At 57.0% G+C, this 12308-nt stretch overlaps 1 protein-coding gene across 1 annotated transcript; it reads left to right on the top strand.

The window, feature by feature from the left end:
• Positions 1 to 5440: 5440 nt before the first annotated feature.
• Positions 5441 to 6470, top strand: LOC121493896 (creatine kinase B-type-like). Its single transcript, XM_041760237.1, has 3 exons — positions 5441 to 5629; positions 5816 to 6005; positions 6084 to 6470. Exons 1-3 carry the CDS (start codon positions 5456 to 5458, stop codon positions 6260 to 6262), a joined length of 543 nt encoding a protein of 180 aa, XP_041616171.1. The 5' UTR covers positions 5441 to 5455; the 3' UTR covers positions 6263 to 6470.
• Positions 6471 to 12308: the final 5838 nt, after the last annotated feature.

Here is a 12308-nt window from a genome sequence, read left to right as displayed (position 1 = left end):
TGGGGCCCCCCTCCTGTCCCCAAGTTCCAGCCAGCCCTCCTTCCTGCTGCCTCTAGAGAACCCAGAGGTACTATCAGCTCCCTACCACTGCCAGCCCTGGGAGCTTGCCCACACTTCCCAAGTGGCCCCAGCCCCTGCCCACACCTTGACAAATAGGCCACTTTTTATGCTCATTTATTTCCCTGCTTTCATGTGCCCCTGCTGGGACTCTGACAGATGCAGTCACAGGTACAGTAGTAGTCATTATCACTTCCCTGCAATTAAATAATGAAAACTTGAACTTCCCACCCTAGAAAAATCCATAAATAATGTCCATGTGATCAGTTAAAAAAATTATGGAGATCCATTCATTCAGCCAACCCACAGCTGCTGAATACCTGCTATGTACCAGCAGTGCTCTGGGTACCGAGGGTACAGCAGTGAGCCCGAGATGGACACCTGAGCACCCACTCTAGTCCAGGGACAGACCACAGGCCAGGACACAGAGGAGTAGAGAGAATTTTGAAGAGTGGGAAGGGCTTCGAGGAAAGCAGACCCAGCAATGTGATGGGCGGGATGGGGGGAGGCTGTGGCCGAGACATGAGCGGGAAGGAAGCAGCTATGGGACCCCCTCCAGGCAGAGAAAACCCCAGGCACAGGACGGGAATAGAAGGTGGCCAGCGTGGGGTGGCAGGGCGGGGGGCAGGCCCCAACATGCATGGGTGGGCCTCAGCCGACGCGACTTTCTGCAGCCAGTCCACTTTCGCTGCCTGCTGCCTGGGTCCTGTGGTCGCTGTGACCCTGGTGGTGGTTCCTGAGGTTTCCTGCCACCCAAGTCGCTGGGCCACGGCTCTTCCTGAAGGGTGTTTGTCTTCCTCCTTCTCAACCTCCCAGCTGACAACGTGGAGGACTCTGAAGGTCAGCGGTATGAGCCAGCACCTTGCCAGGACGGTACACAAAGAAAGTGCCCGCAGAGACGTGCGTGCACGATGGAAGGAGGCTGGGAGCCCAGGGAGGGTGGCGGGCAGGAGGGAGGGGAGGCCAGATGGTCCTCTCGCGAGGGGGCTGCTTCTTGTCTCCTTGGCCTCCTGACACAGGCCTAACTGCAAGTTTGCAAGCCCAGCCCTTCTGACCCCCCATGCATGTCCTTGCCAGAGACGCCCCATTGCCTCCAGGAATGTTCCCGGCCTCCCAAAGCTCTGAACTGGCAGTGCCCAGCAGCTGCCCATGCGGGATGTTCTGCAGGCTGGGTGAGAGGACCAGACTAGAGGCAGCAGACTGACTGTGACCCCCCAGCTCCTCTAGGGCTGAAAGCGACAGAGACTCTGCATTGCAGAGGCCGCGAGACATCAGTGAGGTCAGGGGCGTAGCCTGCAGGCACACTGGGCACGTTCTGCAAGTGGTACTTAGAGATAGTAGCTGCGGACAGTGACGCTGGTGGGAGGTGAGACAAGGGGGTGACCCACACAGCCCGCGCCACCTCCTCCCTGCCCTGCTGGCTCCCTACTGGCAGTCCCACAGGCCCTCAACCATGGCCAGAGGCAACTTCCCAAAGGCTGGCTCTGACCACATCTCTCCTGCTCTGGAGCCTTCCATGGCTCCCCACTGCCTCAGGCATAAATGGGGCCCGCTGGAGCCTCTGGTCTAGGATTTCTGCTCCAGAGCCTACAGCAATACTGAGGGAACTCCTCATTGCCTGGAAGGAGCAGGTGTGCAGGCTGGGCCAAGCAGTCAGGGAGGAGGCGTCCAGAGTCCATGGCGGGGGCGGGGGGGCACCTTGAGGGAGGAGACCAAGGCTTCACAGCAAACGCTGGAAACACTCTAAGTGCCCTGTGCATGGCGTTTTGCAGACCGACCCGCTGAGACCCCGGTGAGGCAGGGCCGGGGTGGCCCCCTGTTTCAGGAGAGCCAACTGAGGCTCGGGGAAGTGACGCAGCTGCTGGTAAAAGGCAGAGCCTGCTTCTGGTCGCAGGCACCCTGGCCCACCACGCTGCGCTGCCTTTCCTCCTTCTAAACCAGGCTGGGGTCCCCTCCTGGGAAAAAAGAATAACCCCGGACACTTCTATCTGTCGAGCACTTTCCATGTAGCCTCTTGCTTGTCTGCACTCAGTCTTGTTCTCCCTACTGATTGTGTAAGGACACAGAGGCTCCAAGCCGCCAAGAGACCCAGCCAGGGTCACCCAGCAAGTCAGTGGAGGAGTCAGGTCTTTGTCTAAGTCTGTGTGGCCAGTGGAGGCCTGAGCAGAGACGTCCCCAGGCTGCCAGGCTGACATGTCCTGCCTGGAGTGTGGACCATGAAGAGGCCTAGAAGGGTCAGACTGAGGACACTCCTGTCCCTCTGGCCCCCCCTTCCGCCTTGTGGTTCTCAAAGTGTGGTGCCCCGACCCCACTAGCAGCATCAGTCCCTGGGAACTTGTTCGAAAAGCACGTCAGACTCGCTGACCCAGAACCAGTGGAGCAGGGGCCTCCCTATAACTCTGCAGACTCTAGACTGACTCCCAGTTTGCGACCAGGGCCTCTGTTCTGGGCCATCTTGCCCACTAACTGACCCCCACCCCGAAACAGAGGGAGGGTGTGGTCATCTTTAGGGTGACACCTACTTTGGACACGGCCACAGCTTTGCCTGATTGAGTCCAGGGGAAGACCGAACTCATTATCAAATTACCCCTTACCTGCCGAGTGGGTGAAATGCCCCCCACCTTGAGCGGATTAAGGGGTGATGCACGGAGGGGGCGGACACCGCACTTCACCCCTTTACCATCAGTAGGATCCCTGGTAGCCCAGATCCCGCCCGCTGATCTCAGAGGGTCACCTCCCGAAATCAGATTTGGAGACCCTGAGCGGGTCAGGAAGCCAGATGCCAGACCCCTCCCTGCAAAGCCACGACCCGGTCCTTGCGGCCTGTACCCCGCTCCCACGCCATCCTGGCGCCCGCAGAGCGCACCCTCGGGGCACAGGGTTTGGGGGCCTCTGCTCCCACTCAGAGGCGCGCCCCATGTGGCTGCTGTTGCAGGACACGTTTGGTGAATGTCCAGGGAGAAAACGGTGGCCCAGCTACTAGAGGACCCGCGGGGGTTTGGGTGCAGGGGGCGGGACGGACTGGGCGCGGGCCGGGGGAGTGCCCAGGTCCTACCCCCTGCCCCCCGCCAATCCCCACGCAGTCCAGGGGCGGGATCTGGGCTGCCAGGCGCCCCCACCTCTCAGCCTGCTCAGCCTCCAGGCTGTTCTCTCCCCCGCACCCCTGCACGCGGGGAGAAGGAGGACTCCGGGGTGGCCTGCGGGCCTGGAAGGCAGGAGGGCGGGAACCCCGAGTCCCCCATTCAGTTGGGCGCTGTGAACCCTGGCGCCAGCCGCTTCCCTCTCTGAGCCAGTGCCCGAGCCGGTGCCCGTGCCCAGGGCTGCGGTGAGGGCTGGAGGACCCACTGGCCTGGCCGCAGACCCTGGGGTGTGGCTCCTGTGAAGTGGAGGTGCCCCAGAGGGGTGCTCCCCACCTGCTCAGCTCGTACCCAAGTGGCCGCCTGGCCCAGTGAGCAGCAGGTACGCCCCCTCTGAACCCCAGTGTCACCTCTCGCTCAGCTCTGTGGCCCTGAGCAGGTTCCTGAGCCCTTCTGTGCCTCTGTGTCCTCCACAGGGTGGGATAATAAAGGACCATCCTTCCAGGGTCTCCAGATTGGAGAGCTCCGTGAAGCCCCCAGACAGTGCCTCGTACGCAGCAATGACGGTCCTGCGCTCCAGAACATTGCTGCGTGCGGTAAAGGGGCATCTATTTTAAACCTCACATGTGTTACACAAAGGGGGTCACGGCAGGCACCGCTCATTCACCAGCACTTCCCGGAGAAGGATCTGTCACGACCTCTGTGAACAGGCGCTGTGGCTTAGTGGGGTGGGGATGCGTGGCCATGTGTGGTGAGACCTAGGATCTCCGAGGATGGCCAGCTGGGTCCTGCCCTTTGCTCCTGGCAGGGGGTAGACCTCTGACGGCTCTAGATGTTAAAACTCTGACACCCCACCCTCACCCCACCGCCAGGTGTCCTGCCCACCCTCAGCTTCAGGGAATGGGCTGGGGTGAAGAAGCAGGAAGGGGTGGTGACCACAGTGTCCCCAGGGGTGGGCAGGCGCCGGGTGGGGTGGGCCCCGGGCTCTGCTAGCACGAAGCAGGCGGGGTGACATCTGTGCAGTGGCCTCTGCGGGCAGCGTGCCCTGGGACAGCTCCCTTCCTCCCCTGCTGCCCAGGTCAGTTCTGCAGTGGGACCAGCCTCAGGTCCCAGAGCAGCACCCCCCCCACCCGTCGCCTGCCCCAGCTGTGGTCCCCACACTTGGGCTGCCTCTCTCTTCCATCCCCACCTGTCCACCAAAGTCACCTGTCCTTCAGGCCAGAAATCAAGCGCCATCACCTCCTCTCAGATCACCCAGCTACAGACCTCAGATGGGCGCGCAGATCCCCCAGAACCCGGTGGGCTGAACCCGAGCCTCCCCAGTGGAGCTCCTTGAGCGGGGGACGAGTGGGCGCCCCCCGCCTGTGAACTGGGGAGCAAGCCCCTCCCTCTGCCAGTGCACGGAGTGTGGGGTGCAGCCCGGAGTCCAGACGGCTCCACCTCCCGTTCTCCCTCTGACCACTCTCTTGAGCCTGGGTAGAGGCTGCAGGTGGCAGCGCTGTGCGGAGAAGGAACGTCACCCATCCCCTCGGCTCTGGGGGGACCCGGAGTCTGCGCCTCCCCCACGGATTCCAGCTGGAGAAACGGACACCAGGAGACAGACTCCAAGCCACCAGAGCGGGCATCGGGCCGTGCCAGCTGAGGGGAGGGAGGCCCCCAGGCGGGTGGTCCGTAGCATGCCTTTCCCTCATCCATGGGGAGGGGGACGTGGGGAACGGGCATAGGGATGGATGGGTGTCCCTAGGTCCTCGGGTTGTGTGTGGCTGCCACCTTGCCCGCCATCACGGGGTCCCTGGACCCTAGTGGCCTTAGTCTGCGGGGCTGGGAGGGGTGCTCGAACACCTCTGTGAACACCAAACCCTGACCCCTGCAGCCCAGAAGCGGTGGGCCTGACATCCTTAGTGACACCCTGCCTCTGGTCCCCATTCACCTTGACTCCCTCACACACTCCCCACCCCTACCCCCCCAGTTCTGCACAGCACAAGTAACCCCTCCCCGTAATCCCCCCACACACACCGCCTTGTCCCAGGGCACACTGCAGGCCACAGGGATGCTGTGGTGGTGGCTGATGGTAATGCTGGTGGCTCGTGGGTCCTACAGACTCTGGGAACGGTGCTTTGCACTGTGCCTGGCTCCCGGGGACAGCCTCTGTTGGTGTGATTCTCTCATTACAGCATTTTAAAAACTGAAATCGGACTATTTGCTTTAGAGAGAAACATCCTGAAACTTTATGCAGTCAACCAATTTTGAGGGGCCGGAGATTTAGCATTGATGCAAGACAGGTGGAAATCTTATCGAGATGAGACAGTCAGTAGAAGGGGATGGAGGTTTTCTCTAGCAGACTTTTCATCTTAACCATCTCGAGCATCTGGCACAATGACAATAAGACCTTCCTGGTATGGATCAATGAAGAAGACCACCTGCGGGTCATCTCCATGCAGAAAGGGGGCAACATGAAGGAGGTGTTCACTCGGTTCTGCAACGGCCTCACCCAGGTCAGGCCTGACTGCCCCAAGCTGGGCTCGTACAAGTGGGCTTTGGTGCCAGGGAGGGGGCAGGGCAAGCTCCAGAGCTCAGGCAGGGATGTGGGTGTCCCCACCAATTTCCCTCGCTCCAAGGGTCCCAGCTGGTCCCCCCAGGGGGCCTCTCAACCAGGGCTCTCCTCTCTTGTCAACCTCCAGATTGAAACACTTTTCAAGTCAAAGAATTACGAATTCATGTGGAACCCTCACCTGGGCTACATCCTCACCTGCCCATCCAACCTGGGCACAGGCCTGCGGGCAGGTGTGCACATCAAGCTGCCCCACCTGGGCAAGCACGAGAAGTTCCCGGAGGTGCTCAAGCGGCTGCGGCTTCAGAAACGAGGCACAGGTGAGTGGGACGGGCCGTAGGCAGTCTTCTCTCCGGAGCAGGCCCCCACCCGCCTTGCTGACCTGGTTGTCTCCCCAGGTGGTGTGGACACAGCTGCGGTGGGTGGCGTCTTTGATGTCTCCAACGCAGACCGCCTGGGCTTCTCAGAGGTGGAGCTGGTACAGATGGTGGCGGATGGCGTGAAGCTGCTCATCGAGATGGAGCAGCGGCTGGAGCAGGGCCAGGCCATCGATGACCTCGTGCCTGCCCAGAAGTGAGGCCCCAGCCCGCACCTGCCACCACCACCAGCCCTGCTGCTTCCTAACTTATTGCCCGGGCAGTGCCCGCCATGCACCCCTCGATGTTCGCCACTTGGAGGCTGAGCCCTTAGCCTCGCTGTAGAGACTTCTGTCGCCCTTGGTAGAGTTTATTTTTGTGATGGCTACGATGTTGCTGATGCTGAAATAAACTAGGGTTTCGGCCTGCTACCAGTCTCCGAAGAAAAACAAAACAAAACAAAGCATCTGGAGCATTTCAGCCCTTGGCCGGTCCTCTTCTCAGCCAGGGCGATCTAGTTAGGCTCCCTAGGACCCAGCGCACAGGGGCTCGGTCCTGGGCCTGCCTCTCACAGAGGATCAGCACGTGAGGACAGAGCGCAGGCCCATGGTGCCCATGGCACCTCAGGTTATTACATGTTTCAAACTAACACCCAAATGCTGCTGTGTCGCTGCCCTGCCCCGGCGTCCGGGGCTCTGCGGTGTTTTGCCCGAGAAAGGCCGCAAGAGGGCGCGCAGAGCAAACCTTCCTGGACCAGACCCGGGGTTCCATCCCCACTGAGTACCCCCAACCCGGGCAGGCTGTCCTCACCCCGGGGAAGCTTTGGAGAGTGTGTGCGCTAAGGAGGTGGTTAAGGGGATAATTCTTGTGTCGCCGCGGCCATCACCGCGGGAGCGTCAGAGACGGTTGGTCCTGACCGCACCCAGTCTGCTCTATCCTCCTACTACATGGGTCGGGTCCAGGTCCAGAAGGGGGCAAGGCCTCCCAAGGATACCCAGCAAAGGCTGGGCCAGGCCTCGTAGCTCCTGCCTCCAGCTCTGTGTGTCTCCTGTGGGGTAGGGCCTGGGGTGGAGGCTGGGGAGGAGGAGGAAAGCAGAGGCTGAAGGTGAAGACGGGCCCCAAGGCTGACTCTGCAGGCTCACATGTGGGCCTCCAGGCCTGTCTTTAAAGACACTCGCTTGGGGATCCCTGGGTGGCTCAGCTCAGGGCGTGATTCTGGAGTCCCCAGATCGCTCCCTGCAGGGAGCCTGGTTCTCCCTCTGCCTATGTCTCTGCGTCCCACCCCCCTACCATGAATAAATAAAATTCTTAAAAATAAATAAATTTACTAAGTTGAATTTTGTTTAAAGAAATAAAAATAGAGGGCAGCCCCGGTGGCGCAGCTGTTTGGTACCACCTGCAGCCCAGGGCGTGATCTGGAGACCCTGGATGGAGTCCTGCGTCGGGCTCCCTGCATGGAGCCTGCTTCTCCCTCTGCCTCTCTCTCTCTCTCTCTCTCTCTCTCTCTCTCTCTCTCTCTCTCTCTGTCTCTATGAATAAATAAAATCTTTAAAAAAAATAAAAAAATAAAAATAAATACACTCTCCGTCCCCAGCCTGCTGCTCCACCACCACCAGAGCTTTTGCCTCAAGGGCCTTGAGCACTTCCCGAGAACCTTGTTAGCAGCAATCCCCAGGAGCTGTGAAGCCCTTGTCAACTAACACCTTGGATGACAGCTTGCACCCTCATTAACAAGCAGGAAGAGCGATCCCTACCCAAGTGGAAAGTGGCCTTTTGGGAGTTGGGGTGGCATCCCGGGAGCATGCCAGTGCACATTTTCCTGACACAAGGGTGTCTGGGTGGAAGGGTGGTGCAGTTGCAGCCACAGGCGCCACTGTGGCATTGCTGTGTGACTCTAAGGCAAACTCTTGTCCTTCTGGTTCAGGGAGTCTTCAGTGGAGAAGAGTATGAATGAGGGTGTCCTTTCGCAGAACTTAGCTGCCTGGAGTACTTACTTGCCTAAAACCCTCCCAGACCTCCTTCCTGTTATCATCAGGGACTCCTCATCAGGGACCCATCCCTTAGCCAGTATCCCTAATCTTGCATGACCTCTGCCAACCTTTTTCCAGTCTCACCCCTCTTTACACCCACATGATCAGGTCTCCCAAACTGCAGCCTCTAAGGCCAGATCAGGCCCCTGTCAATCCTGCTGTGATGTCCACTCCTGGGCCTTCTCCTGGGAAATTTATGCACAGAGCTCTGCACAGAGCTTATGCACATGGCCAACAGACAGAGGCACCAAGATTTAGACACAACAAACATTTTTTTTTCAGTGACACTTCACAGTGTACTTGTTTCTTCTTTTTGGATCATCAGATTGTGAATTCATCAGACTATGAAATCGGATGGGATCTTATTCATCTGGATGATCCTAGAAGCTAGCACTAACACTGAGTAATACATGTTAAATATTAATATTTATTTAATATTTCATTTATTTATTCATGAGAGACAGAGAGAGAGGCAGAGACGCGGGCAGAGGGAGAAGCAGGCTCCATGCAGGGAACCCAGTGCGGGACTCGATCCCAGAACTCTGGTATCGCAACCCAAGGTAAAGGCAGATGCTCGATTACTGAGCCACCCAGGTGCCCTAATATTAGTATTTATAACAAATGTTTAATTTATGAGTGAGTGGGTGAAAGAATGGTGAGACGATGAGTGGGTGAGTGAATGATGGAAATGGGTGGTAGAGAGAAGTAAGAAAGGTTAACTATGTGTATGGATAACATAAGGATATAAGGATAATGGATGAATGCATAGCAGAATGATGGGTGGATGGAATACTAGATGGATGTGTGGTAGGGGACGAATGACTGGATGGAGAGGTGAATCATGGATGAAAGATGGATGCAATGGTAGAATGTGTGTGTGTGTGACATGGATGAGTGTATAAATAATGGTTGGATAAGTATCAGAAGCATGGTAGGCACTAGATGGATGGATGGAAGATGGTGAATGGTGGATGCCTTTACATAATAGTAATTGGTTAAGGAATGAGCAGATTAGACTATAGGTTGTTGGATGAAGAATGGATGGATGTGGATGCTAAACCAATAGAGTATTGGATCCTGAGAGAATCAATAGATAGAGGATGAATTGCAGGTGGTAGACAATGGATGTTTGGTGGGTGGATGAATCATGGAAGCATAGAAGGATGGTGGATAAATAAAGTGGATGACTGTGACGGATCTATCCATAGAGAATGGATGGATCAATGGCAGATAAACACGAATGGATATATGATTGATGGATAGATCATGATGGTGTAGAGGGGGCTGAATGGTGTGTGAATGGAAGGAGAGATGACAAATAAACGAATAGTTGCTGGGTCAATGGATAGTGGTTTGTGTACTGTGGAAGTGTAGATGGGAGGTGAGTGGTGAATAAATAATGAGTGGGTGGATCCTGGAGAGCTAGATGATGATTAGGGGATGGATGGATGACAATTAAATGACAGATGGCTATATCTTGGGAAATGGATGCCTGAAAGGTGAATGGTGAAGCAGAAGATGGTGGAGAGATAGTGGATGGATGGTCTATGGTGAGTGGTGTATGGTAAATGCATGGTTTAATGTGTAGGTGGAGGAAGATCGACACATGGCAAGTGGATGGTGAATGGATAATGAATGAATATGGATATTAAACAGGTAGTGAGTAATGGGTGGGAGTTGATGCAGAGATGATAAACGGATGGATCATGGATGAATTGTAATGGTGGATATTTATCGTGGATGAATGCTTGTTGCTATCTCTCTACTCTATCTCCAGCATCCAGCACCTAGAACAATAGTTGGCTCATAGAAGGCGCTCAATAAATTTTCTAGAATGGATAAATATGGATGGGTGGTAGATGATACCTGAATGGGTTTTGGATGAGTAGCAAATTATGGCTGGATGATGGATAGGTGGATAGAGGATATTGTGAGATAGACGATGAAGATATGTGATGGGTAGGGATAAGAGTAGGGTGGATGGCAGATGGCTAGTGAGTGGATGGGTGGCAGGTTGTAGTTCATAGAAGTATGAATGGAGGAGTGATGGTGAGTGATTGATACTGAATTGCAGATGGAAGAATTGTGGCTGATTGGAGAGATGGAGACTAGTGGATAAATCCACATAAATGAGCAGTAGATAAATGATAGATTGGTTAATGACAACCAGACATATGATGGATGGACAAATGAATGATGGATGGTTGTTAAATATTGATGGAAAACGGTCAGATAGTGAACGGGGGGTGGATAGGTGGTAGATGGATGAATAGTGAATTAATGTTGGACTGGTGGGTATTTTCATAGTGTACAGTTGCCTGGTAAATGGTGTGGGTGGTGAATGGATGGATGCATGACTGATGGATGGAGGTTGGATCGTGGGTAATGGCTGGGGTTGGATGGTAAATGACTGTGGGGTGGTGGTTAGATAGTGACTGGTTGGTAGAAGATACATGAATAGGGGGTGCATGGTAGGTGATGGTTGGATGAGTGGATGCTGAATGGTGGACCGTGGATGTTGGCTGGAAGCTGGTTGTTAGATAACTGATGGTGGCTGTTAGATGCTGGATGGTGGAAGGGTGGGGAATTACGTGGATCAGAGGCTGCGCATCCCGGCCTCAGGCGTCAGGTTTGGACACTAGACTGAAAGAAACTGCCCCAGGACTCTTGTTCCTTTTGGGGAATGGGATTGGGGATGAAGATGGGAGGAAGTGGTGCAGTCACACACACACACACATACACACGCACACGCGCGCGCACACACACACACACACACACACACACATGCCTTCACCACATTAGCCATCCCACTTGGGTCTTTTCCTTCTCTTCACTCCTTCAAATTGGAGGGTGTCCTCTTTCCACTTATCTGGCCGCACCGAATTCTGACACTTCCCCCCAATTCCTGAACCTCCAACCTGAGGCCTGGAGTCTCTAGGGACTGGGATCATGAGGTTTGGTCACAGGGAGGCTACTGGTGGCAAGGAAGCGCCTGTGCGGGGAGGGGGGGGAGTGGGGCGGGGGCGGGGGGAACCCAGGCTGGCAGCTCCCAGCAGCCCGGCGACCCGACAGCAGCCAGCACGGGAGGGTGAGTGTGAGCGAGGCGCCCCCTCCCCACCCTGGTCCCAGCCGCGGCCCCCACCCCGTGCGCCCTGGCAGCCGATGCCGTGTGGCTGGAGCACAGGAATGCGGAGGTTTGGGGGGCTTGACCCCAGCTCCCCCGGGGAAAGAGGAGGGCGTGGGCGCCGCGCTTTGGGCTAGAGCTGGGGGGGGGGCTGCGCGCCGCGCACCTGCTTGCACACCTGGGCGCCTGCGAAGGTGTGGGTGGTGGGAGCCCCTGATGGGCGAATGGACTCGGAGCCGGGCAGCGGGAGGCAGCCCTTAGAGACCTGCGGCTGCCGGCCTGGCTCTGTCTCTCTCTTCTCTTTCTCTATCCCTCTGCCCCCCCCCCCCCTTCCATCTGATCCCTCTGGGTCTGTTTCCCTCTTCTCTCTCCAGTCCTGTCACCTCTGGTTTGTCTCTGTGGCTGGTTTTTCTGCCTTCCCTCTGGGCTCTTTCTGGAATCTGTGTGAGTCTCTGGGTCCCGTCTCCTGGTCTCTGTCCTGGCTGCTCCCGGCTCTGGCTGAGGTTCTGTGTCCTAGGAGGAGATTGGGGCAGAGGTGGGGGAGTGGGGGGGCTCCTATGGAAGGTCTGACGAGGGAGCATCCAATCCCAGAGGGAGGGTAGGGCTGGCTTTCTCCGGCTCTGGGATTGGGTGGAGGCATCTGGCCCCCTCCCAGCCTTCCCTGGGTCTCAGCAGGACCTGAACCAAACTGAGCTGGGTTTGGGTGAAAGAAAGGTGGGATCCCAGAATAGCAACCCTCCCCCTTCGCTGGGTGCCCACAGGACCCCCGCCACCACAACCCACAAGGCCTCCCAGGCATCCTGTCCTCCAGGTTGGTGCTGTCCCTCTGCCTGGCTCCTTCCCAGCGCTCCCTGCGCCCTCCCAGCCAGCGCCAAAGTTAGACCCCACCCCCACTCCTGCCTCTGGCCAAGTGCAGGTGGAGAGTTCAAGGCCCAAGGCCGGGGCCAGCGAGACCCGCCAGGGCCTCTCTTCCCAGAGCTCTTGCCCTGCTGTCTCTGGCTGGGCTCCCTCGCCCTTGCGCTGGCCTGGGCGGACATGGCCAAGTGCAGGCGGGATGCTGGTTTCCGCTTGGCTGTGGGTAGAGAGGGCCCCGCCTCGAGTGTGTGAGGGGTG

The sequence above is a fragment of the Vulpes lagopus genome, chromosome 6 (assembly GCF_018345385.1).
Source record: "Vulpes lagopus strain Blue_001 chromosome 6, ASM1834538v1, whole genome shotgun sequence".
NCBI lineage: Eukaryota > Metazoa > Chordata > Mammalia > Carnivora > Canidae > Vulpes > Vulpes lagopus.
Note: the sequence above shows the minus strand (reverse complement) of the source record. Positions and strands in the feature narration are given on the sequence as shown.